The sequence below is a fragment of the Amphimedon queenslandica genome, unplaced genomic scaffold (assembly GCF_000090795.2).
Source record: "Amphimedon queenslandica unplaced genomic scaffold, v1.1 AMPQUscaffold_13506, whole genome shotgun sequence".
Lineage (NCBI taxonomy): Eukaryota > Metazoa > Porifera > Demospongiae > Haplosclerida > Niphatidae > Amphimedon > Amphimedon queenslandica.
In genome coordinates this window covers 109,224-136,077 of record NW_003546258.1, presented here as the reverse complement: position 1 = coordinate 136,077, position 26,854 = coordinate 109,224, and the positions used below count along the sequence as shown (strand labels likewise).

The 26,854-nt window shown below is 36.8% G+C and overlaps 6 protein-coding genes across 6 annotated transcripts in view; 3 read left to right on the top strand and 3 right to left on the bottom strand.

Annotated features, from left to right (window-relative positions):
* The first annotated feature begins 110 nt into the window (after window positions 1-110).
* Window positions 111-785, top strand: LOC100631981 (uncharacterized). The gene is made up of 4 exons (XM_003383839.3): window positions 111-169; window positions 225-276; window positions 342-467; window positions 515-785. Exons 1-4 carry the CDS (start codon window positions 161-163, stop codon window positions 679-681), a joined length of 354 nt encoding a protein of 117 aa, XP_003383887.1. The 5' UTR covers window positions 111-160; the 3' UTR covers window positions 682-785.
* Window positions 758-11,699, bottom strand: LOC109593753 (extracellular matrix protein FRAS1-like). Its single transcript, XM_020008796.1, has 12 exons — window positions 8,076-11,699; window positions 7,200-7,483; window positions 6,698-7,099; window positions 6,084-6,428; window positions 5,615-5,812; window positions 5,415-5,543; window positions 4,752-5,227; window positions 3,289-3,630; window positions 2,359-3,232; window positions 2,189-2,307; window positions 2,074-2,136; window positions 758-2,018 (listed from the first exon to the last, which is right to left on the bottom strand). Exons 1-12 carry the CDS (start codon window positions 11,531-11,533, stop codon window positions 1,008-1,010), a joined length of 7,701 nt encoding a protein of 2,566 aa, XP_019864355.1. The 5' UTR covers window positions 11,534-11,699; the 3' UTR covers window positions 758-1,007.
* A 99-nt stretch (window positions 11,700-11,798) lies between these two features.
* LOC100631855 (ribose-5-phosphate isomerase-like) lies at window positions 11,799-14,280 on the bottom strand. The gene is made up of 11 exons (XM_003383838.3): window positions 14,074-14,280; window positions 13,966-14,026; window positions 13,860-13,915; window positions 12,978-13,037; window positions 12,843-12,907; window positions 12,700-12,768; window positions 12,625-12,652; window positions 12,470-12,583; window positions 12,209-12,268; window positions 12,099-12,144; window positions 11,799-12,027 (listed from the first exon to the last, which is right to left on the bottom strand). The coding sequence occupies exons 1-11, from the start codon at window positions 14,263-14,265 to the stop codon at window positions 11,936-11,938; spliced, it is 843 nt and encodes a 280-aa protein (XP_003383886.2). The 5' UTR covers window positions 14,266-14,280; the 3' UTR covers window positions 11,799-11,935.
* Window positions 14,281-14,391: 111 nt separating this feature from the next.
* Window positions 14,392-16,899, top strand: LOC105316605 (tankyrase-2-like). The gene is made up of 2 exons (XM_011411640.2): window positions 14,392-14,661; window positions 15,072-16,899. The coding sequence occupies exons 1-2, from the start codon at window positions 14,506-14,508 to the stop codon at window positions 16,821-16,823; spliced, it is 1,908 nt and encodes a 635-aa protein (XP_011409942.1). The 5' UTR covers window positions 14,392-14,505; the 3' UTR covers window positions 16,824-16,899.
* Window positions 16,900-16,964: 65 nt separating this feature from the next.
* Window positions 16,965-18,010, bottom strand: LOC109593752 (nudix hydrolase 11-like). Its single transcript, XM_020008795.1, has 2 exons — window positions 17,755-18,010; window positions 16,965-17,562 (listed from the first exon to the last, which is right to left on the bottom strand). The coding sequence occupies exons 1-2, from the start codon at window positions 18,002-18,004 to the stop codon at window positions 16,970-16,972; spliced, it is 843 nt and encodes a 280-aa protein (XP_019864354.1). The 5' UTR covers window positions 18,005-18,010; the 3' UTR covers window positions 16,965-16,969.
* A 140-nt stretch (window positions 18,011-18,150) lies between these two features.
* Window positions 18,151-26,854, top strand: part of LOC100636272 (glycerol-3-phosphate acyltransferase 3-like) — a 13,682-nt gene continuing 4,978 nt past the window's right edge. Inside the window, exons 1-9 of the mRNA XM_020008794.1 lie at window positions 18,151-18,350; window positions 18,397-18,475; window positions 18,524-18,621; window positions 18,671-18,713; window positions 19,021-19,072; window positions 20,825-20,890; window positions 20,984-21,070; window positions 21,764-21,853; window positions 26,254-26,347. Of these exons, the coding sequence (XP_019864353.1) occupies window positions 18,171-18,350; window positions 18,397-18,475; window positions 18,524-18,621; window positions 18,671-18,713; window positions 19,021-19,072; window positions 20,825-20,890; window positions 20,984-21,070; window positions 21,764-21,853; window positions 26,254-26,347 (789 nt within the window). The 5' untranslated portion in view covers window positions 18,151-18,170. The remainder of the gene's footprint in view (window positions 18,351-18,396; window positions 18,476-18,523; window positions 18,622-18,670; window positions 18,714-19,020; window positions 19,073-20,824; window positions 20,891-20,983; window positions 21,071-21,763; window positions 21,854-26,253; window positions 26,348-26,854) is intronic.

Genomic DNA, 26,854 nt, shown 5'->3' with positions numbered 1-26,854 from the left:
AGGATCGAGTTTAAAACGTTTGAAAGGTTTGGAGAGAGAAGAAGACATCGTATGGTAGTGACTCTATTATCTATGACATGTGGTTGCACGTTTAAAGACACGCCCAATCTTCTTCTTCTTGTAATCACGTGATTGTGTGTTGCTCATTGCTCAATTCAATATGGAAGAGGTAGGGTATGTTTTTTGCACATTATTACAAACTCTTCTAATTTTGTATAATGCAGACTAATACAGAGCCCCCTTATTTTTGCAATAAAGACAGTCAACCAGAAAGAGGTAAAATAGAATCATTGAAAATTGCCAAAATTTGATTTTAAAAGCAATGTAACTGCTACTGTTAGTTAATAGGAACAGTGGTGGAGGGATTGGAGCAGCTGGAGATTATTCTCATAATGAGGAGATTACAAGAATTGAAGAAATAGGGCGAATGTTAAAAAGCACACAGCAAAGACTAAATGAAGCCAGCAGTAAGCTGAATTGATGTAAAATGATATCTTTTCTCTTTTTTCTGAAGTGAAAGCTCACCTTTTAAATGTTGACGTGGTTACATTATTTGATCCTATAAAATCGGATCAGATGCGTACAAGAGTTGAAGAATGTCGTCAATGTGTGGAGAGAATGAAAGAGAAGGATAGGCAGGTAGAGGAACAGTTTTTAAGCAAAGAAGATATCAAAGAATGACATAACTACTGCCTATATATGCATATAGCATCACTGTATAATCATTATTGTATTATAATAGATCACTTATCCATTCAAGTTAAAATATTAATCTTTTCAAGATATTACTATTAATGATATTAGTGATAATGATAGCATAATGATAATAATAATAATGATGATGATGATGATATGTTACACAAGTTAAGAAGTTTAACTGGTTTTAAAGTGAGTCACAGGTGTGGAAGTAAAAAAAGAAAGAGAGGGAATACATCAACAATATATTATAATATAAATATTAAAAGAGACAGTAATTGTTTAAACTGATCGTACAATAAGGTACAATATTACGCTTCAACAGTTGTCTTAGTCTCCAGAGTTTCCTCGCCATTTAAATCTTCATTTGAATCCTCGCCCACATCGTGTACTTCAACCTGGCATAATATTGCAGTACTTTTGTCATCTGGTACTTTAGCATCGTCGGTCTTATGCTCTGTAGCTGGTGTAGCTTTCGAATACATTTTAGAATAAAGTTCAAGTGATTTTTGTCTAGTTTGAAACCTCTCGTACCACCCCACCCCCTGGGGGGCACCTTTAATATTACCAGCCCCAGCGTCATCATTGCTACTTGACGTTGATAATCTTTCGTCCATTTCTGACGACATCCCCCTTGCATTTTCACTTATACGCCACAATTCGTGCATTAAACTTTTGTGGCGCTCTTTAATTGGAATAATCTTAGTAAGCACAATACGAGAACCCTCTGTGGGTGGAGTGGGCGGAGACTCTGATCCAGTAGAACCCGGAGGCGTGAGACTAAAGGTGTCAAAAGGTGGCGAAACAGACGACAAATCGGGCAAACTCTTTGATCTTGTAAGTACAGAGGGTTGAGTGTCACTGATAGGAGTGATTGACGGAGAATAGAAACCTCTGAATTGAGGAGAGGAAGAGGAGGAGGAGGAATAAGAACTGAGAAAATCTCTTCCTTTTCGTCTGGTGCTTCGTCTTGGGCGATTTTCTCCAAGATTAGTTTCTACTGACACATCTTGGATAAGGTTGTTTTTTGTCTTCAACAGCCGCCTTTGTCTAAGAGTGTACACCAAGAGTGCACAAGTGATGGTACAGACTGATGCCAGTATAACTGCAGTTATCAAAATGAGCGTGAAGGCATACAGCGGTAGTGTTGAATTGGTTCCTGTTATAGGAGTGTCAGTACCAGTAACAGCAGTCGGGGTTGGTGGATCTTCAATATGCAACTGAGGAAGACTTGCTATTGTTTCAAATTCCCGGTACTTGATCCCATGGGCATGTGAACGGACACTGCTGTTTGTCAGAATGAAACTGTTGGGGTCAATGCGCTGTAGAAATGAAAAAAATATTATCAGTATGTTATCAGTATTATTATACCCTTACCATTCCATCTAATACAAAGCACACTGTCACATGAGATGGGCCCTTTCTCTCTCTCAAAGCATCCTACAATAGCATAATTACACTGTTCACATAAAGCCCATCAAATACTACTTACCAATAAAACTCTCTCTTGCTCATTGTGCTTAAGAATCACTTCATCAACCAGTAATTCAAATTGAGGCCTCATTATAGAGGAGTGATGAAGATACACTGAGAGTTTCAGTACATTTTTCCCTATTAAAACACACATACAAATAATGAGTAATTGACATTATCAACTCGTACCTGATATATTGTGCATATTGGCCTCTCTTTCACTAAGCATTATTGCATTAGACTCCAGTTCTGAAGACAACATAAGTTGATTGTTAACTGTTGTCAATGGTATTTCAAATGTGAAGCTCTCGCAGTTACTAAAGCGTCCAATTGAAGCATCATGGTCATTATTTTGGCATATTTTAACATCAAATGAAATGTTGTTTCTAAGACTTGTCTCAATAATCCAGCCATTAATAATGTTTCCATTACTTTCTTCATAGCTTAATGGCAACAGAGCATTAGGACTACCTTCCACAATAATTCTAATAACCAGCCTCTGGAGTGAAATATGAGAATAATTGGTATATCCAAAGAGACGAATCTTGTTTAAAGGTTGTAAATCAACGGAATGAGGTGAGAAAGAGATTTTTTGGTAGTTGGACTTTTCTACCGGTCGGTAATTGAATGGAAAAGAAGACACTGCTGACTCAATAGCAGGTAGCAGTTTACTATGCAGTGTCATATTGTGCTTCGAATTGTTAATGATGATTGGAGCTCCATTCCTGATCTTTAATTCGGTCACGTAAAGAGGCATCGAAAGACTCAAGTTTCCTTCTTCGTCATTAGAAAAAGAAACAGGGCATGCATTTTTGATTGATTTAAATTGCAGCCATTTTCTAAAGACCCACACTCCCTTTATCAAGTATTTATCAAGTCCCTGTGACTCTCCAGAGAGTAAACTAGTCCTTTTAGAGCTAGGAATGAGGTTGGAGCAAGAGTGGCCGTTACGAGCAGAAGGACGAGTTAGGATATAAAGTAGAGGAGAAAGGATTGGTTTCGATGTTATGAGTGGAATTGAGTTTGGTAGAGCAGGCATTGTAACCACTAATTCTACAAAATCCTTTTAAAAAATTAAAAAATATATATACATTAATATAAATAGTGCAAATAGATTACTTTTTCATTTCCTTGAAATGACGCATAAGTTTCAAATTTGACTTCAATTTTTGACTGATTTCGCTGATATTTGTAAAATGGTTTATTTCCAATTAAGACAGGGTTGCTAGTTCTAGAGTAACCTTTAACTCCACTCACATCAACAGCTTTTGTGACACACTTGATCCAAACGTTACGACTAAAGTAGACTGGAGAGAGAGTATGAGATGCAGTAGTCGTCAAAAAAGTATCTCTCTTGATTTGGAAGAATGCTTCTCCATTTTCTGATATCCACCATTCATAAATTGTTTTGTGAGCATCAATACCTTGCTGGTCACATTCATCATGCCATTGATCACAAGCCTACACAATAAGTTAAATAAATAAATAATTTTTATTTGTGAAGCATAGCAAAGTTGACATAATATTTTGACAGAAGTAACTTAAAAATGTTACTGGTAATTAAAAGTTTCCATGCAACAAAAGTACATGCATCAGAAAAGTGATAAAATCAAAAATTCTCTCTTGTACTATATAGTATAGGGACTTTGGCCTGATTTTTGAGTGACATTAAAAATTTGTAAAAAATCCAAATTGAATTGGAATCAGCTCAAACTTGCTACACAACATAAGAACATGTATATGCATCGGAAAATGTAATAAAAATTGAGAATTCTCTCCTAGTCATTTTTGGTGAAATTTGACCAACGACCCTGTACAAGGATTTTGGCCCAATTTTTGAGTAACTTTAAAAATTTGTAAAAAATCCAAATTTAATCGGAATCAACTCAAACTTGCTACACAACATAAGAACATGTATATGCATCAAAAAATGTAATAAAAATTGAGAATTCTCTCCTAGTCATTTTTGGCGAAATTTGGCCAACGACCCTGTACTATAGTACTTTTGCAAAATTTTTGAGTAACTATAAAAATTTGTAAAAAATCTAATTTTTAATTCAAATCAGCTCAAACTTGCTACACAACATAAAAACATGTATATGTATCAGATATTGTAATAAAAATTGAGAATTCTCTCCTAGTCATTTTTGGAAAAATTTGGACAACTGGCTCAATTTTTGAGTAACTTTTTTAGATTTGCAAAAAAATAATCATAATTTTGATTGGAATCAGTTAAAATTTGAAACACAACATAAGAAAATGTATGTGTATTGGTAAAATTGGTCTGGCCACAATCCTAATTGCATGCTTTTTATAAAAACAATAGCAGCGTAAAATGCAGCTGCTACACAAATGCAATTAGAAATACACAACTAAATACAATCTTAATGTGTGTTGCCCTAGCCCTCACTACACGACTTTTGTCTTCCTACAAACAAAATATATTTGAAGACAAGTAGTCGTGAGATCACTAGACCACACTAGCACTATAATTCATTGTATTAAGAGTCACTACCTAAAGGAATGCTATTATGCTGTGCGTAAACAAACAAAATATACTTATAGCATTAGTATAATCTCACCGTTCGACACAATAAAGGCAGATCATGATACACCGTAGCTCCTTGAGGATTGAATTGGACCGACTGGTTAACGAATGATGCAATGACTGGATTAGCAGGAAAATAAACCCCTTTTAATATCCTGTTTTTGACTACTATAGTCATCCTGTCCTGTTGCCCTAGCCTTGTCACATTGTTCCCAATCAATTGAGCATAAAATGTCTCATCATTCTGCAAGGCCTCATAATGTACTGGTATTGTCACAGTCACCCTCTCCACTCCAGCAGCAAAAGTGATCCTTTTCTTTGAAGAGTTGTAACTTTTTGTACTCTCATGACTCATAGTCGCATTCTCAAATGTATAATAATCGATGGATGCTTCCACATTTAGCCCTTTCTTTCTATTGACCAATAGCTGAACTTCTGTATGGTCTACTTCAAAGTTAGAGACTGGCTCAGTAACATTCACAATCACATCTTCAAACTCTACAACTGAAGCTAGAGGAGAAGGAGAGAGAGAGAGAATTAAAATATCTTTAATAATTAGACACGATCGTGCAGACTGGCTCTCAGACATAATCAACAAGAGACAAACACAAATTAAAGTTGTGGCTATGTAATGCGGTTTATGCTAAAGTGCTTCATACAAAATGAAGTAAACAATCTTTATCTCTCTCTCCCTCACCATCTTCCGGATCATTAATAATAATGATAGCTTCATCAGTCTTAACTCTTGAATCATTAGTTGATAGTAAAATACGGAGTGTCTCGCTGCCTTCTCTAAGGTCATCATCATTCAGGAAAAGATTACACACTATATGAGAGAAATTTAAGCAATAAATATTATGACAATATTTCAGAAGGAGAACAAAGGGAAAGACCGACCTTTCTTTGTCTCGTTAATTTGAAAAGTGAGTGTTAGTGGTGTATTGAAATAATCCTGATCACCAGCTGTGATCGAACTCATTGTGCATTTAACAGTTGTGGGCGTGGAGAGGTTACCATGACGATAGACGGGTATTTCAGTAATAATATTCGTCTCATTAACTCGATAAGTTTTGGAGGAAAAGTTGACAAACACGTCTAGAGGAAGAGAAATTTAATAAAAATGTTAATATTATATTTATCTCTTTATATACATGCACATGTACACATAGTGTAATGCAGAATTAATACTTAGTTTATTTGTTTTTGGCGTGTGCCTGTGTGTGTGTTTGTGGCTGAATATGAAATTAATTCAATTAGTTGAGAATTTCGTTACAACTATGGGATACAATCTCAGACATACCGTAGTACAATAAGATAACAAACAAAAGAAAATGAGAGAGAGAGAGAAAAAGAGAGAGGACCTAACCTTTAACAGTATCCTGTATAACAATTTTCAGTATCCCATTTCCTGATACAGCTCCATTGTATGATGGAAATATCTTAATATAAAAAACTTCGTCACTCTCTGTCTTGTTATCTTGAAGTATTTTAACATAACCCTTGGCTTCACTCTGTCCCTTTAAAAACTTTATGACATTCAATGATCTGTTAAAAATATAGTCTTCATTTTTGGTAGCATTTCCAGGGCGCACTCGTAAGTCAACAATAGTTTCACTGGATAGATCTTCAGTCCTGACAATGGAGAAACTCAAGTTACCAGCAAAATTCTCTCGGACGAAAATTATGCTGTTTTTGAAAGAAACCTTTGGAGCTAAAAATGACACATAAATATGATTAAGCATCATCTTAAAATTACATTTCGTGCAATGTTATTCTTATTGATGTACACAGAGCAGATGTTCACAGCTTTTCTTAAAACAAAATATTCAAGTTAGGCAATAAAAATTTAAAATGCCAATGAATCTAATTAAACCTGTTGTACATGTAGACATGAAGACGATAGATTAACAATAACAGTAAACTACGGTATACTACAGGTATACTAAACATATAGACATGTAAATAACTACATTAGCTTACCATCATTTTCATCATGCTTAATAGAAATGCATACTCTACTGCTTCCATTGTTCACAAAACTATTCTCTGTCACTAATCCCTTAAGCTCAACATAAAATATCTCTAATCGCTCATTCTCATCATCATCAATAATCGTAATGGTACAATTAGCCTGGGTCTCTCCTCTATTGAATGTGACAGCAGAACTAATGTTGTTTGGTCTACCAACATAATCAGCATATTCAGTGCTGTACTCTGGAACAGTGTGACATATGACCCTGTTCCTTTGTAGAGTGTTCTTAGTCCTGAGGATGCTTATATTAAATGACCCTACACTCTCAGTGACTTCCAGAGAGAAGGAGCAAAGTGAAGGTGATTGTGGTAAGATGTATTGACTGTTATTAGAGAAGGCAAAGAGTGGATCTAAAAATAAAATTAAAACAAGAAATGGTTAATATTAAAAGTACTAGATAATTGAGATTAATGGGAGCTAGGCGATCCAATACATGTTTCACAAACTTACAATCATCAATATAGTCAGTTATGTATACATTGATTTCTGAGTGCTTTGGTATGATACAAACATCAGAATCACGGAGGCCCATTACAAACAGTTCATTTCCTTCTGCATTGGAATCATTGATAATGCTAACATAGCCAACGGCTTTCCTTGAATGAGAAGTGAAGGTCAGTCTCTTGTTTATGGGATGGTAGTCTATTCCAGGAGTAGCAGAATCGTCAGCAACGCCTTCCAGCGTAGTGACATTGACATGAACTGGACTGAGGAGATTATTCCCACCAATATATCTACAAGAAAAAAAGAGATAATAAATATAATGATATTAAAAAATAGAATAGTAATAAAATAATAGCTCGTGTTACATAATCTAGTATGCAGGAGTGGGCGTAAAGGGTGTGAGTGCATTGGCACATTAATTATCATTAAATTCGTCTACTACAAAGTTGACATTATTAATCAAATATCTTGTTAGCGTGCGTGTGCGCCAGTACAACGACAAGGCAGAGGAGGGTCCAGGGCTATGCAATTAATCATACATTTTAGGGAAGAGCCAGAAAGGAGAGGAATTTTGCAGCTGTGCACTCTATCGAAGCAAGCAAGTATCTACTCATTTGTAACAGACATACTTTATTGCCACTCCTCTCACTTCTACACGCTGTCATTCCAATTTAGCTTACACACGGCTAATCTCTCCCTCTCTCTCTCTCTTTCAATTCACTCCTTCTGTCTCAGCCTCTAATTATAACAAAGCCACAGAATTAGGTGTACATCTGCTATTCTCATGCATTTCAACTGTCAATTCTCTTTTATTTTATTTCTGTTAATCTCTCTCTCTCTCTTCTTCTCTCTCTCTTTTCTCTCTCTCTCATTTTTACTTACATTACATGATACTCATAATCAGCAGTTTCATCTACTCTCCCTCTTCCACTTAAATTAAAGTAGCACCAATCAATCTTTACAGTAATGTTACTCTCCACATGTCCTGGATTGGTCTGATTACCATAGCTAATTCTTACTATCAGCTCAAATGAGTCCGAAGTGACTGAGAAATCAGAGTGAGAGAGGGTCGAGACATATGATATTTCATTCTCGTAAACATCGGACAGAGTAAAGTAAGGTATCTGAGAATCACCTCTTTGGATGTGCCCGAATCTTGGAGGTGAGCTTGATTTGAGATAAAGCGATATTTCGGATGGTAAGAAATCAGAATCCTCTGTTAAATAAATGTCTTCTTTAGTAAACGTGACACTATAGCGATCATCAGTAGCAGTACTCATCATTATTGATGGACTCACAGTAAGATTGAGTCTCAATTCGCTAAGTGTCTCTTGTATTAGAATGATGAGAAAGACTGATGAAGGACTGCTACGTCTTGGTCTCCCTGATTTGCTGTCAGTAACACCTTGAGGATCTTCAAGAACAGTAGAGAACGTATCAGTCGTGTTACGATAGAATATAATACTTGGTAATACGCGATAAGTAATACGTCCTTCTAGTATGTCTTGACCAGTGAAACTGCTGTTGATATTTAATTCTTTCAATACATTGACCACAGGGTCTAGGTACCTTAAGAGACCGTAACTTGGGAGTGACGTCACTTTGAACTTGATAAAGGAGAGGCAGAAAGGTGATTGGAGCTGAAAGTCATTTTCTGATAATTTAAATTCTTTTTCTAACTCAAGAGAACGATCATTCGTAGTAATACTAAGCACATCTCCAGTACTTGCTTTAATAGCAATGCTTATGTTAGTAATAATGCTAAATCTATCAGTTAATCTTGTTACTTGCAGTGTCAGTATATCACTGCAGTGCTCTTCAAGAGGACTGTGTTCGTATGTAACACTTCTTGTTGTCAGATCTTCCCATAAGAACTCTTCCGGAGTATCTGGAGTGTGTAATATGCCATGGCGAGGGCCAGAAATAAGTCTGAAATGGAGTCTATTGGTTCCCATGTACCACTGAATGTGTCGGAAATATTTACGAGTGAGGGCCTTTTCTCTCTCGTTACTTATCCAAAACTGTCTGTACGGGATCAACAGAGACTCTTCCTCTACTGACACAAACTGAAATCTGATTTCTTGAGGTAATTTCTCTCTCCCTTCAAAATAAAATAACTGAAAATAAAACGAGTCATTTACCGGTTGCATCGTCGAGGACTTTGGCTTGTAATAAATTCTATTTGCAGTTAAGTCAGCTTGTGTGAATGACCTTACTGAAGCAGTACAGTCTGTATTATCCAGCAAGCAGAGAATGCCATAACGGGGCTGTGAACTGATGTGATACACAATTTCTTTCTCCAAATAACCAGTTGACGATATGCGTAGATAGTCAGCTGTGATGTAAACAGGTTGAAGAGATGAGAGAGGTAAAGGTATGTTCCTTTGAACAAAAGGAGCAGAAGGAAAGTGTGAGGGTGAGCTAAGACTAGCATTAGGTAGTTCTTTAGTAGCAATGAAATTAAAGTGAGGAAGTACCTTTACACGTAAAAGCACTGAGTAATTGTATTCGATGCTGCTTAGTATGTACTCCATTACTACCACTGATGTTATATTGTGTGACATATACCACAAGGAATCATTACCACGATCATGTTTATTTGTATTACCAAGACAGGACTGTGATCGACTGAGAGTATAGTAAGGATAAGAGCCAGTCAAACAATGAGAGGATGGGGCAACTATAAAGTCTCCAGGATCAACCGGCTGTTGCTTTAATGGTGTTATGGTCACGGGCCCAGTTGGGAGACTACACTTACTCAAATGTAAAGGTGTCACACATTGAGATAAAGTCACAACAGTGCAGTGAGTGGTAGTGGGTGAAGAGGTTATTCTTATTGGTATTAATACATCGAGTGGTGGCGTCCCTTTAGTCCCGTCCTGCTTCTTAACCATGTCACATTCTAAGCTCCAATGGGTAGCATCGGATGCATAATGACTCACATTGTTGTTGTCTTGTACGTAAAGGATATTCAAATTGTTCTCTTCGACTTGGAAAGTGTCGTTGATGCCCAATGGTGCATCTTTCCCACTAACATAAACACTCCCAAGCCTTGGTAGGGCCACTATTCTCACGGTATAGTTAGTACAGAGATGAGGTGGGTACAAATTGAGCTCATTAGATGTTAAAAGAGCCTTTCCATATCTCTCTACGGATATACCAATATTCTTACGAATGCTTGGATCCTTTCCTTTCATCGGAGACAGCTTAACATATAAGGCTCCACTTGCTAGTGGTCTACCAATGAAGTCCAATAAGTTGTAGTGAAACATGGTAACCGTGGAGACATGCGTGGCTATTGATCTCTCAGTAGGCTTAAAGACTACTCTGTTCCTCAACAACTCATTCATCGTGAAGGTGGTGGCTGTGTTAGGGTTTTGAGGTGGCAAGAGATAAGGGTAAAACCCACCTGTGTATTCTACAGGGAACAAGAGCTTTAAACCACTGCTGTTAGTATATCCTTGAAACTCTTGCAAATCAATTGGTAAAGTTTCCGGTGACAGTAGAGTTTCGCTGAGCTCATTAATATTCATATGAGAGTCCTTCAAGTGTATTACATCATCTTCGGTCGGGTATGTAGATTTGTTAAGAGCGTCATTCAGTGTTAGAGGTACAACGTAATATGTAGAGTCTTCTGTGAAACAGTTAGTGTGAACAAAGAGTGACGTAATTACGGATGAAAGACGGCGAGAAGAATAGGTAAAAGGTGTAGTGGGGGAATAGCCACAAGGAATAGGCAAAGACAATGAGCCATTGACACGAATCTCGGAACCACTAATCCCTTTGTAAGATGGTAAATGATCCATAACTGTGTACGAGCACTTGTTGGTGAAAAAAGTCGGAAACAAAAAATTAATCATAACATTGTCTTTGTCGTCCTTTACCGTTTGAATTTTTAAAGACACGTTTCGATTGGGTAGGATACGCAGGGGAAGACTAAGGTGTTCTATAGCAATGACAGCAGTGTTGTTAATGATCATTCTTGCATCAACTTGGAAATGTAAGGTTTCGTAGTGATTAAAGCAGCCATGATGCTGGTAGTTGTAGAAGAGATTGGGAGTCCCTTGATCCCAGCATGGAAGAGTTGTAGGAGAAATATGACCACAATTTTCATTACAACTAGTGTATACCATATTGCAGGTTATAATAGCGTTAGAATGATGGCCTGAGGGAACTATGGAATAGTGATCACTGGTGATAGCTACATTCTTGCCCCGTATAACGTGAAGTGTCTTCTTTGCTGAGACGTTGAGTCGAAAGGAGTTTTGTTGTAGCTGCGAGCCGGCGCAGCAGAAGTCGTCCAGTAATATTACAAGCAGTAGGAGTATAAATCGGGTCATGGCAGTGAAGTCTGTGTTAACATACGTCGTATTATTTCTCTTTTCTGCACTACGGGAGGGACCAGCTCATTGCAGCGATATAAGGTCCTTGCAGAGAGAGGAAAAGGAGAGGAAGACAAAGTATTGTAAAATTAGAGACTGCTTTGATATTCCGGGATATTTCTACGATCCGATATCAGAGCTACGGTTGGGCGTGTATCTGTTAACAAGCATTGGTATGCAAATATCCTAATACTGACTCAGTATCAATGGTACAAGAGCATAGTTATCATTTTAACAATAAATATGCATTCTTTCTAAGACTGATTTGATTATTTTAAAAAATAATTCACAGACACACAGAGAAACAGGAAAAGAGACGGGGTCTGATCATCTCCAGTATGATTACTTGCTAGAGTAGCTTTAGGGAAGATTAATTGTTAAAATTTCTCCATTTGGCGAACCAAAGTAGACACAAGAAGTCATGCCAACAAATAAACCAGTCTCGACAACACCTTATATAAAAAAAAAAATAATAATAATAATAAATAAATAAATAAATAAATAGAAGGGATAGAGCTCTTACCAGGGATAGCTTTTAATAGTCCATTTACCTGAGACCAATCCTTGTCCTAAAAAAGTTATAATAATAATTGCATTTAAAAGCCTCATTGTGTGGCAGTCGGAGTCACTCACCCGTGCTGCATCAAATTTCCAGTCTAGAATCAGGTTCCCGTTATCTGTTACAACAGGGCCCTAATCACACGATCAAATAAATAAACTAAAAATTCATTAACATTCGGGCATCTCCCCCTCTCTCTCTAGTCTTGTGTAGCAAGACCATCCCCAGCCTATAGTCCACCCAAATGACTGTAGGCTGGGGAATGAATGGTTTGGCTGTGCAAGACTACCCTCTCTCTATCTCTCTCTCTCCATCCATCCTTCTCTCATTCTCACGGCTTTCTTCTGAGCTATTCTTAAATCAGCAGTCCCTTCCAAAGAGCTCTCTATCTTAGCCTTCACAACTTTGTGTGCAATTTGAAGCACTTCTATCGGCAGGCCAGTCTTCCACTATTAGTATTAGCAATTAATAAGTATCACTGAAAACATACCTTTTCTCCAAGATACTCTGATTTCTTACTAATTAAAGAATTTACTTCGAAAGTAATAATAAAGAGCTTTTATACCTGTCATCGGCAATCACAATAAACTTTTTAGCGGCAAAGGCTACAATCTTCTCTTGAGTTTGACAGCCGCTGTGTGTGAGGAAGAGAGAGAAAAGAGAAGATTGTGTATAACCAAATAATATAACCACAGTAGTATATCTCACCCTCCTCCTTTGATGAGGTTCAGGTCCTTGTCAACCTCATCAGCTCCATCAATGGCTATGTCTAACTAAATAAGGATAATTGACAATTTGTATGCCTTCCCTAATCATAGCCCACATGCAATAAAGCACACTCACTACGTGGTCAGTCTCTAAGTTGCTTAGTACCAATCCATTGCTAATGATCAGTTCCTTCGCCTATAAAAATATTATAATGCATAGAGACCGTTTACCAGATTTTTTAGATCTATTAATACACATGCATGTTCTTATGCTGTGTTTCAAATTTGAGCTCATTCCAATCAAAATTCAAATCTTTAACATTACTTAAAAATCGAGCCAAAGTCCCTGTACTATAGTACAGGGTCATTGGCCAAATTTTACCAAAAATGATTAGGAGAGAATTTTCAATTTTTATTACATTTTCTGATACACATACATGTTCTTATGCTGTGTTTTGAATTTGAGCTCATTCCAATCAAAATTGGATTTTTTACGAATTTTTAAAGTTACTCAAAAATCGGGCCAAAGTCCCTGTACTATAGTACAGGGTCGTTGGCCAAATTTTGCCAAAAATGATTAGGAGAGAATTTTCAATTTTTATTACATTTTCTGATACACATACATGTACTTATGTTGTGTAGAAATTTTGAGCTCATTCCAATCAAAATTGGATTTTTTTACAAATTTTTAAAGTTATTCAAAAATCGGGCCAAAGTCCCTGTACTATAGTACAGGGTCGTTGCCCAAATTTCGCCAAAAATGACTAGGAGAGAATTCTCAATTTTTATTACATTTTCTGATGCACAAACATGTTCTTATGTTGTGTAGAAAGTTTGAGCTCATTCCGATCAAAATCGGATTTTTTATAAATTTTTAAAGTTGCTAAAAAATCTGGCCCAAAGACTATGTATAGACTATGGTGTATTTCATCAATAAAGCATTAAAACATTATTGTACAGCTAAAGTCCATATGTTCAATATGTTCAATATAGTTTGTAATTTGCATATGTTAATTACTTGAAAAGAGGTTGGGACACATCGAACACTTAGCTTCTCATTTTTAACCCTCTCAGCTAATAAAATAATTAATAGATAATGATTTTTAATAATATTAATTAATTACCTAGTCTTTCAACAGCAAACACTATAGTCGAGCCGCTTCCAATTCCAATACGATCACCATCCTATTAGTTAATAAACTATTAAACACTTTACAAGATGCATTACATGCCTTTATATGATCATCTATTGCTTTGAAAGCTGCAGCCCTTTTTCCTTTTGCTACACTTGCCATTGCTTCACTTAGACTGAAGGCTCTAGTAGCTGTTGAAGGAGCAGGAGTGGCCCTGAGAGATGAGCTCCAGGATGATGATGATGATGGAAGAGGAAGACGACAAATGGTTAACACTAATCTTCCATACATCCGTTATAATAATGAGACAACGCCCAAAATCCCGGGTAACCTTAATGCGCATGCGCAGTAGGATTCACTGCACACGTGGAGGCACGTGGGCCCTTTTAATTTTTAAAAGGGCGTGACAACATACCTCCTTGACCACACCCTTCACTCTTATGATCATTTTATCAGCTCAACAACTTGTTCGAAAGCTGTCTTCTCTTCTACTATTACCTAACACTGCCCCTTTAAAGTAAAGAGAGGAGGATGGGAGTGGAGACGAGCCGGGTCGTCAGCCCCGAGGAAGACACCATTGATGCATACATTGATAGAGACGGAGGCTATCTCGTCAACAGGCACAGAAAGACAGCCACCATGACTACAGTGGATATTGGTCTTAGTCAAGAGAAAGAGGACTATAACGTGAGATATTAGAGCTACTAATGTGTGTGTGGATTTAATGTGTGTCTGTTTGATATTTTTCACTTTGTTCAAAATGTACAGTACTTTGACTATACCTCTATGATATGTAGCTATTTTGTGTGGGTGAGGCATTAGGTACTTTTTACATGTCATTTCGTGCTGTTTTACTACATGTGTGGTTACACGTAACTATTACAAATTACATGTAATTTCTTGCATTTAATTATTATTTGGCAACGCTGCATCTTTATATCGTAATAAAGATAGTAAAATAGATTAAATTGTTATTCTTTCAATTTGACTGAATGCCATTAGCATTACACAAACAATGCATCCTACAGGGAATGATCCATGTTTTCAGTTTCAACTCTCATTATTTATTTTGTGCAATGCTCCCCTTTCATTTGTAGGAGAACCGTCCCCCTGATCCTAACTCATTCTGCAACTTCCAAGAAACGACTTTACTTCAATTTCAATCCCTTATTGTCTCCTCACGCAATGATCAGCAACTAGCATTAACTCTAGAAAAGAAACTAAAATTAAATTCGTCTTTTGTCGAGGGAGCACTTAGAAGAGCAGTCGTATCAAGGAAACTAGATCTAATGACTCATGCTCTTGAAGTTAATAGGCTAATTCCACAGGATTCTCTCTTTAAAGTTAGCGATGGGTTCTTGCTCCAGCTAATACACAGAACCGTCTCGTTGAAAGAGATTGAGCTACTACGCTCTCTTCTCTCTTATATCTCTTTGTCACTCGAAACAAAGAGAGAGCTTCAGAATATTGCGATACTGGCTGCCCAGTGTGACTTCCTTGATGCAGTTCAACTTTTATGCTCGAAATTCCCATCCTGCCTTGAGCAAACATTTCAGGGGCACTCCCTTCTAATTACCATGGCATCGCAGAGAGCTGATTCTTCTGTTCAGTTTATGTCGTATCTCCTCGAAAACGGAGTCGACGTGAACACTCAAGAGCCAAGCGGTGACACAGCACTCCATGTTGCTATAAGAGAGAATAACATTGAGGGGATCAAGGTGCTATTGGAGCAGAATGTTTGCTTGTATTTGAAGAACTCTCAAGGATTAACGCCATTGGAACTAGCACAAGGACAAGTGAATGCTTTACTAAGCAGCTGCTCTTCTCCACAACCTCATGAAGTATCGTTATATGCTGCTGCTAAAGAAGGAAAGAGAGAGTCTGTCCAGCAGCTACTCAACAGTGGTGTTAGCATCAATTCTAAATGGGTCAATGGTCATACTGCTTTATGTGCTGCTTCTATGAATGGCGATGCTGATTTGACACATTTTTTGCTTGCTCAGGGTGCCGCCATATTCCCTCCTGGTAATACATGGCCCGAGCTACCTGTTGTACATGCACTGACAAATAATCATACAGACATTGCATGCCTTCTCATTGAAAGTGTAGCAAATGAATATGAAAAGCTAAACAAGAAAGAGAAAGAACATATTCACACTCAGCTGGTCTCTCTTCTCCATTATTCTGCTAGGATTAACGCAGTGGCCATAGCAACCCTCATTTTACGTTCTAAATTTCACATTGATCTCAATTCGTCTTTTATATCTGGTCTTTCGCCACTACACGAGGCTTGTCGCTGTGGCCATCTTGACATGGTAAAGTTGTTATTGTTGTATGGGGTTGAGGCTAACCTCTTAAGCAACTTTTATCTCAACAGTCCCTTGCATTATGCTTCTTTTTATGGGCACACCCATGTTGCCGCCTACCTTTTAAAATACCCCGAAGTTGACATAGATATTGAAAACAAACAGCACGAAAGCCCCCTCTATTGTGTTCTGCATGGTCAATTGACAGCCGAAGAGAAGAGCTACCCCAAGGAGTCCTCGATTATATTTTTATTGCTTCGCGGAGCTAAGCTTCTTAAGCCTGGACGCAAAAACTGTGAGTTGTCTCAGTTTGATCTTTTATACGCTCAGCAGCGCTGGGACTTTATTCCGCTACAAACTCAGAAACTCATTATTGTCGTTAGAAATGAGATCAGACCTCACTCATTGATGAATGCTGCAAGGTTTTGCATTAGGTCTTCATTAAACGTCCCAGTTAATGATGATATACTGGATAAAATAGGACTGCCTTATAGGATGAGGAACTATGTACTACTGAAAGACTGGTTCCCCAATGATTATTGATACACGTATTTTTGTAAATTTTGTTTGAATTTTAAAATTTTTTTCTTGACTATCACGCACAATTAAGAGATTATAATTATCGTTTTTTGTTTGTTTTGATTTTTTAAAATGGATCATAAATATAATTATAATTTTAAAAATAATGGTCACAATTTTGATTTCATGGGCAATAAATTATATTTGTTATGAGGAAGTCTCAAAATTGGTACAAGATTTCCCTTCCTCTCATCATGAACCTCTTCTCTCTCAACTGGAGCACAAACTTGTAATGCTAAAGGCCAGTGTGGTGGCTCATTAAAAGCAACCATTGCTGTCACAATACATAACCTTGCAGTTAAACCCATAACTTGATACAACTTCCCTTCTCTTGATTTGTAACTAAAACGATCCAAACTCAAACGCGAGTCACCACCAAATAATGCACCAGATTTTATCTGTTGGTGATGTGGCCCTGAACTTATAAAACTCCTCAGTGGCATCCAAAAATAATCGGAGACTTCATCTTCATTTGGAATTAACTGGAGCTCATTTCTCTTCCCTGCCAGTGTTGCCATCACAGCATAACAGGGGAAGACTTGACTCTTAATGGTGTTTACGACCATGAAAGGTGGAATGAGACCAATCACATTGACCTGATCCTGTTTTAGATTAATCTCTTCATCTGCTTCCCTTAATGCAGTAGCAATCAGTGAGCCACCATCACTCTCATCCTCCATACCTCCAGGGAGACATACCTGACCTAAATATGCACAATAATATATTTTGCAAGCAAAAATAGTTTTTAAAATCAAAAATACAGAATAACTTTAATTTGTGCAAGAGTGGAGCTAAAAAAATCTTTAAAACTAAGAATACCCCTACCAAATTTCTTATGCATGCCTCTATGAATCTTTGCATTATATACAAGTTATCATTATTATTTATTGTCTACCTTTAAAAGAAACTGTGGTTGATCTTACAGTCAGCAATACACTCAACTCCCCATCTTCTTCTTCCCTTATGCAAGCCAGGACACAGGACCTCCTTTTAAAAAAATACTTCTTCAATAGAGGTGCGGAAAGATGCTCCTTGGATACAAGTGGAAACAAGTCTGCATGTGAATACCATCCTCCTTTCTCGTGTAAATCATAGGCAGCCTTTACTCTCCTGTACAGTTCGGACGCCATCTTTATTTTCTGCATAAAGGCGTGGCTAGTTATTAGTATATCAACTAGCCACACCCACAGCAATATGGCGTATTTGCAATTTTCTATTTATTCGCATAGTCAAATGGCGCTAAGATAAACTCTAGTGTATCGTTCCATTCTACACCAAAACAGAAGAGAAGAGAAAGCCTCAGCAATCAACATGCTTCCACCGCCAGATCCCTCATCACTGCTGAACGACATTGAGGAGTACGCCTTCCTCATTCTACGATTCATGTTTTCATTCTGGTCACTATTAATCTCTTACAACATGATATCTGCTTTTACCAATCTTTGCTTATTCAGAAGGATCTACATAGGACTACTCAGAAGAATGTACAGGGTGAGATATTTGGCTTTGATTAGAACAATCGTCTATTGTTTTGTAGTTGTTTGGCTTTAAGGCGAAACGCTCTGTCGTTAAAAATAAAACCGTCCGTTTTCAAGACGACATAATTGATAATGGAGGTAAGGGATTTTAAAATTATTAAGAGTATTATTTCCTGTTTTTGAAAGGTGTTGGGAGTACTTTGACAAGGAGAAGATCAAACAAATCTTTTAAAGGCGAATTCCAAATTGGTGACATTGTTGATTATGTTCACGATGGGATAGAGGTAACTCCAGATGGAGTAGTAGCAATAATTCATTGTTTGTGTGTTATAGGTAATTATTGAGGATGAGGTAACCAAATGCTTTTCAACTGAAGGTATAAAATTGCACTGTACATGTGCATTATATTTTAAAGGCTTTGTGCATGTACTTGACATTTTTGGCCTTAGATGTTAGCGTTGTGTTTTCCTTATTTTTTCCTCTTTCCTTGTCTTGTTACATTCTTTTTGTCCTTCCTTCTATTGTTATGTAATTTGTCTCTCTCTGTCTGTCTCTCTATCTCTGTCTCTCTGTCTCTGTCTCTGTCTCTGTCTGTCTGTCTCTCTCTCTGTCTCTGTCTGTCTGTCTCTCTCTCTGTCTCTTCCCCTCTTTGTCTCTCTTTTCCCCTCTCTCTCTCACTTCAGATGTGGAAGAGTGGAATCTTATGAGTAGAACAAGATTCAAAGAGAATTTAGGGTACACTATGCATGTACTTGTACCTGTACACACGACGAAATGAATGTACTTATACAATCATGGATGCATTACCCAAAACCCATACTGCTAGCATGCAGTTTAGTACATAGGAACTAAATCTGTATTGATGCTAGACACCAAATCCTATCCTGATGATGGATTCATGGTCGTGTAATAACGATGTTATATTAATTTATTTTATATACATGGATTCGTTCACAATGACGTTTAGTTGTTGTGGGTGACTGTATAATTACATAATATTTATTATTTTACCACCTTTCTGACCTGCAGTCTTACATAAGTCGTTATGTCATTCTCCATGATAATGTGGGAAATATTTTACCTCAACACCTGCTGGTGTTGATAAGTTTCACTTTTGAAAAATGCATCCCCCTGTCTATTTTTAAAAAAACATATTCCTCGTTTCTCCCTTTCTCTCTCCCTCCCTCCCTCTCTCTCTCTCTTTCTCGTTATCACTATCCAATGATTTGTTGAGTGTTAGTGTTCTTGTTTCAAACCAGTTTGTATAGTCCAGCTGCTCCTGAACAGCTTATTGTGGTCTGGTACAACAATCGTTCAGTGTTTTACAATTAATGAACTAACTAATTAATTAATAGTAATCAATTGAGTGGGTGGCATGCATGAATAATTTTAATTAATTAAATAATGAATTGCCACACATGGCAAACTTGATTTCCAATTGGTGCATGTAAACAATATACTTGTAAATAAATTAAACAGAAATGAAATGTTCCCTGAAATTTTATTAGCTATAATTTGATTGATTGATCAAATATTAAAATTGTTTTATCTTGAAATGTTCCCCAAGATTACTGTGCAAGGATGCAGTGCATATGTACATGTATACATGAACTTAATAATAATAATAATAATAATAATATTTATAAAGAAACCCTAAGTCACATGTCACTGGTTTGTTCCCCTTGCCTCAGATGTGTCTTTAATCACTTGTGCTCATTTTGACAGCTGCTTCTCTCCCTCGTCTCATTATGGTACGAAGGACCAGCTGGGGAAGATAATTGTGTGGTCGTATTATAAGGGGAATAGGGACAATGATGTAATCACGTGGTTTGTTTGTGTACATCCAGAACCCTCTTGCCTTGAACCTGGATTTACACTCCAGGACTGGTGGAGTATTTTATACCTTACTTCTTTGTGTTTAAATCATTAATATTTATTAAAACCATTAAGTGATTTATTGTGAATGTAAGAATTAATAGAAAAACTTGTTTGTACTCCATGAATTACTTTAGCTCTTCCATTGGTTAATAAGCTGCAAGCGCTCCCAGTATAAATCAGATTTGATTAAAATTTGCTGCATCGTATATTATATGGGGTGGAGCTAATGGGTGTGGCTAATGAAAAATGGGATTTATTAATTTTTATGTGGTGTCTTATTTTTATTAATTTTGTGAAATAAACAGAATGCACATACACTGTGCATTCATTGCTTTACTTATGTATGGTAGTCCATTTTCCTGTTCCACCAAAAGAGTAAGTATATACGCTTTCTCTTAAAATATCATCAAACAGTTCTACTTCCTTTGATTCCATTATCCTTGTACTTTCAAAGGAAAAGCCTGTTCCTCTCATATGGCCCAAATGTCACTTTCTCAGAATTCCTCTCCATTTTACACACAGTACGACATGTTTTATTTCAAAAATATTCGATTTTCAGAAATAATAATCGTATTTCTAGATTTTTAAAAAATTATCTTCCCCCCCCAGGTTAAAGATGGAGTTACTCTTAATTTTGTCCGTCATATTCAGGTTTACCATATTCCTTCTCATCAGGTAAGACATGCAGTAGTATGTATGATATAATCTCCTTCTTGATGTACATGTAATATATATACATTCTTATTTCTTCTTTTCTCTCTTGCACAGACTTCCAATAGGCATAGCTAGTCTATTGTGGCTCATAATTACTATGGTAGTTCTCTCTATTATTAGATTCCTCTTCCCCCACTCACGGTAAATATAAATTAAATATGTATGCTATTGGGCCCACACTACCTCTCCTTAATACATATACAGTGTAGCATCTTCATTAAGGACATCATTGGGCCCACACTACCTGTCCTTAATACATGTACAGTGTAGCTTCTTTATTAAGGACACCATTGGGCCCACACTACCTGTCCTTAATACATGTACAGTGTAGCTTCTTTATTAAGGACACCATTCGGCCCACACTACCTCTCCTTAGTACATTAGAGGTACATGTATATAGTACTTTTGTACCAATGACACATTAATGTCCTCACTATAAAGGCCTTCTTATCTCAGTGTGTCAGTCCCTCTATTAAGGTGTCTTGTTCCCAATGCACTGTCAAGCTTTCAAGTCTATGTACATATCATCCATTACTTTTATTGTTATACTTTTCAAGAATTATACCATAAAAGAAATTAAAGAAATTCGATCCGCCACAAAACTTGTCCTCAAACACTGCCTCTTCCTTTTGATGTAGCAAAGTAGAGCTCATATACAGTAGTACATGTAGAAATGCATGTACATGTACATTTATATACAGTAATGTTCATCTCTCTCTCTCTTTCTCTCTCTCTCTCCCTCTCTCTCTCCCTCTCTCTCTCTCTCTCCCTCTCTCTCTCCCTCTCTCTCTCCCTCTCTCTCTCTCTCTCTCTCTCTCTCTCTCTCTCTCCTAGTACTGTGAAACAAATAGAAAGATACTGTGTCATGGTATGCAGTAGACTCATAGCTGCTGCCTTTTCAGCTGTAGTGAATATACAACACGCGTAAGCAACACACTCAAATGATGTCAGAATCGATTCCCACATGTATTATACTACACATTGTGATGTACTTCCATTTTATACATTAGTTGTTCATGATATAAATTGTACGTGTCTTTATTTGCAGTTGCATTTTATACAGGTCTATCCTACAGTGTATTCTCTTATTGATGTGACGTACTTTTTGCATGTTTTTGTGGTTGAGAATGGAACTGTAAAAATTAGTTCCACCTTACACAGACCACTCATATTCTCATGATTACTCACTTGCTCCCTCATTTCACCATTATAGTCTATCTGTATAATGTATATATAATGATGTGTACATACTACAGGTGGCGGGTCACTCTTAGTCACAGCAGCTGCTATTGTTACTAGGAGAGTATGTGCCCATGAAATTGATCTATGATGATGTTTGTTGGGGTATTTTACTATTAGTGTGGAATCTAATTAGTTGATATGTTATTGACACTAATATAGATGGATTGTTCCACTCCATGTAGAAAGGTACTGCCAGTGATTTATGGAAAATTTAGTACAGTGTATTTCGTCAAAAATGGCTAGGAGAAAATTCTTTGATGATATATTTTTTCTGATACATATACATGTACTTATGTTGCGTTTCAATTTTGAGCTAATTTCAATTAAATTTAGATTTTTTATGAATTTTAAAAGTTACTCAAAAATTGGGCCAAAGTCCCTGTACTATAGTACAGGGTCGTTGGCCAAATTTTACCAAAAATGACTAGGAGAGAATTCTCAATTTATATTACATTTACTGATACACATACATGTTCTTATGTTGCATTTCAAGTTTGAGCTGATTCCGATCAAGATTGGATTTTTTACGAATTTTTTAAGTTCCTCAAAAATTGTTTCACGAAAATGGTGAAAGCCTATACATGTACATGACTACATGTATTTCATAATAATACCAAATTTCAGCCAATCATGCAATTCTTGCACCTGTGACATATTACTTGTATTACATTATGTGGTATATACATGTACATGTACATGTACATGTATGTTGCAAAAGTGCATGTTAAGTTCAGCTACACAAAAGCACCTTTTCTGTATCTTATAATGAGCTCACTTAGAGTCAGTATATGTACATGTAAATATTTACCTAGTTTAGTGCGTGTATTTAATGTACATGTACATATAATATTTCCCTGTGCATCTGTTTTGTACTCTCGGTTGTGACGTTTTTAACATTATGGAATGTCTCCTCACTAAAAGGTACAAATTGCCTACATGTATATGTACATATGCATCATAGAAATATTCATACATCATAGAAATATTCAAGTGTCCATGTATGCATTATGCATGCTTGAGTAATTGTGCAATCAATCTTACTACACTATATATTACTGACTTCTGACCATTTTCTTTTAAAGGTACATACTTTAGTTGTGCCCCCCTCCTCCTCCTTCTTTTACAAAGGCACCTGTACACTTAGGAATATTGCGTATGTACATGTACATGCCCATGGTTGTCTGTATGTGGTTGACTGATGGCTCATTAGTGTGTCTGTCTCTTCCTTCCTTCTTTCCTAAGTATCCTACTTCATTGCAAGCCCACTCTAATTGATTAACTTTCTAACCTTCTCTCTCTCTCTCTCTCTCTCTCTCTCTCCCTCCCTCCCTCCCTCCCTCCCTCTCTCTCTGGGTCCACATATGCTGAGTGTAGTATTTCACACGTATATACTATTTCACCTACTTCTCTCTAACATTATTCATGGTTGTTATGTGTGCCTCTAGAGTATGTGTATATCACTTGAGAGATGGTTTAGTGCCAACCCATACACCATGAGAGTAAGATACCTTTATCAGCTGCTAAAGGGAGTGTTACAAAGCTTTTATCAAAAGAGGTTGCTATCTTGTTCACATTGGAGTACTCTGGCCACTGACATGCAGTAATGAGTAATCAACCACTTAGCAACCCATTTGCTGTATATACTAATACTTAAGCTCTCTCTCTCTCTCTCTCTCCTTATCTCCAGTTAAGGGCCACTCTTGGCTGTGTACACCACTTGGTAATGTAATCTTTCTACAGTAACAGATAGGCCCACAACCTCTCTCTCTCTCTCTATCTCCTACTATTCAATGAAGCTAAATTGATCCTTTTGTATAATTACTGCTGAATATACATGTACATGTACATATACATGTACATGTACATGTACATGTATATGTACATGTATATGTACATGTATATAGATGTGAATGCTAATATATGTACATACACATATGTTAATACATGTACATAGATTGAAAACTGGTTGCTATACACATATGCATTTAATTCTATTAAAAAAGTGATTTTTAGGCATAACAGCCATTCATTGCACTCATAGTGTGCCTACACTCAATCACTCTTATCATTACTATTATCCACTTAAGACACTTGACAATATCTCATAACACTTAGTATCTAATATACTGTATAATGTGTATGTATATGTACATGTATGTATAATGTGGTTTTAGTAACACTTACTTATCCTGCCTACGCTGTGGCTCCAAACACCTACTTATATAACTCTTGCCTAGTCGTACCAAGGCCTATCTTAATGGCCCTATCATTCTAAATATTGATAATACACGTACATGTAAACAATTGCATGTATAGGCTCTCTCTCATCCATAGTTAGTTTTACTAAAACATTGAATGGGCACGCGTACGTCACTTATTCAGTGGTAGCTATACTAGCACGCACGCGCAATGAATAGCATGACAAAGGAGTAGTTTGTGCCAATAAATTATAATAAAATAAATATTATTGTGTACTCATGAGCATATTTTTGTTACATTTCCTTCACTTATACCATCTTGTAATAACAAAGCACTCTCTGACTGGCTCACTGTGTGGTCAGAGTCATCTCTCAGTTGCTACTAACTATGTTAGTGTGTCATATTGTCATTTTGTATATTTGTGTGTGTCCGTGTGTGTGTTGGTATAGTGAAAGTTATTGTTAAGGAGAAGCTGGCTATACTTTATCCAGCAGAATAAACTAACTTTGAAAATGATGGGAAGCAATGCAAAACAAAGTTAGACTCACTTTTGACAAACATAAAACACTAAAACAACACGGCTAGCAACAACATAACCGTCACGATTATTGTTTTGAGAGAGAAAGGAGAGAGAGAGAGAGATCTGCGAGAGAATGAATTACATTATTAATGTAACCTTGTTATCATTACTGTATCAGTCAGTACCGCTACTTTTATATTTCTCTTCCTGTCAACACTATCAATAAGAGATAGGTAGTTCCTTGCCCGCTCCCTTTTAACACTCATATTCATCTCTTGGGTATATGTAATGGAGTCAGTCTCTACTAATTGAAACCTTAAATAGCATACACTCTGTCTGTGTGGCTCATTAATGGTGTCCACAGCAACCAGTACACCCACTCATGAGGTCTCTTGAACCTCAAGAAGACACGACATAAAGGAAAAATAAAACCAACAATGTACAGTGAAGGATAACCTAACAGTGCATGCATGTACATGTACACCAGATACAATGTACATGTATCTCATTACATACAATGTACATGTATCTCATTCAAGTACGTGCAATGTAATCCAGACATGTCTCTTATGCCTGTCCTTTTATATGTACTATTCATTGATTGGGATTTAATGTGTAGTATAGTTTAATGTGGTAGACAATTTGCTAAAGGACTACACAGACTTTTATTCAATGCACATGGATGCTCATGTTTTAATGGCTTTTGCTTTTCATGTGTAGTACATCTACATGTATATGTACATGTATGTGCTATACACAATGTATAGCCTTAGAGCCCTTAATGGTCATAATGATAATGTGTACTCGTGTACAAGGATTGTCTCCATTGTTAAGATTATATTATCATACAAAAGAAGGTCAGAATAATGACCTCAACATAACAGAGCCCATAGACACATGTGTACTGTGTACATGTCATGCATTTATTGAGAATTAAAGTACAGTCTAAGGATAGATGGTGTCATAAGAGCCAGTGAATGGACTCCTATCAATTGTTGTTGAATTGGTGTCTCCAGTCATGTACTGGTTACATGTACATGTACATGGATCTTTAGTGTTAATTCATATGAAGAGACTTCATTGTGTTATATAGACAGTGTAGCATCAATAGATAATGATAATAATATATGTATCAATTGGACATAATTCACTGTTGTTTAATACACCACTAACTTGACAGTAATAGACTAACATCAGTACATTGTTTAATGATAATAATAATTGTTACTTTTATTTTTATTGCATTGGTCTGTGGAATTTGTGGTTCATTTATACCAGCCATATATGACTCCACTGTTCATTGTGATTTTACCACTCTGTGTGTGTGTATATATTAATTATTATTATTGTTTCTTTGGTGCAGGGAGAATCGTGCTAAACTGGGCAGTGTGTGTGTGGCTAATCACACCACTCCAGTAGACATCATCATGCTGGCAGTTGACAATTGTTTTACACTGGTAAGCTCTGATACATGTAGATGTATGTACATGTACTGTACTCACTTATCTTTATCTTAACATAAGTCTGCCTGCTCCTTCTCTCCCTCTTTTTCCCCTATCTCTCTCTCTATCCCTCCCTAACCATACCATAGATACCGTAAGTACATGTACAAAGTTTGTATCAATCAATACTGCCTGCCAGTACATAAAGGAAGCCACATTTAAATCTTTAAACAGCTGCTCCTATACTTATGGTGCTTCAGCCATACATACATACAGCTAGGCCTCTCTCCTCCTCTTCTTCCCCCCTTACTCTCTGTTGATATACCTTATCCCATAGCCTAAAGGACAAAGGCACTCCATAATACAATGTACATGTACCTGTCTCAGTTATAATAATGTGTTAATTGTTAAGTTCAATGTATATGTGTTGTTATACAGTGTGTACTCCAAATTTAATTGTGTCTTTTTGTATATGCACGTACATGTTCTCTCTCTCTCTCTCCCTCCCTCTCTCTCCCCTCT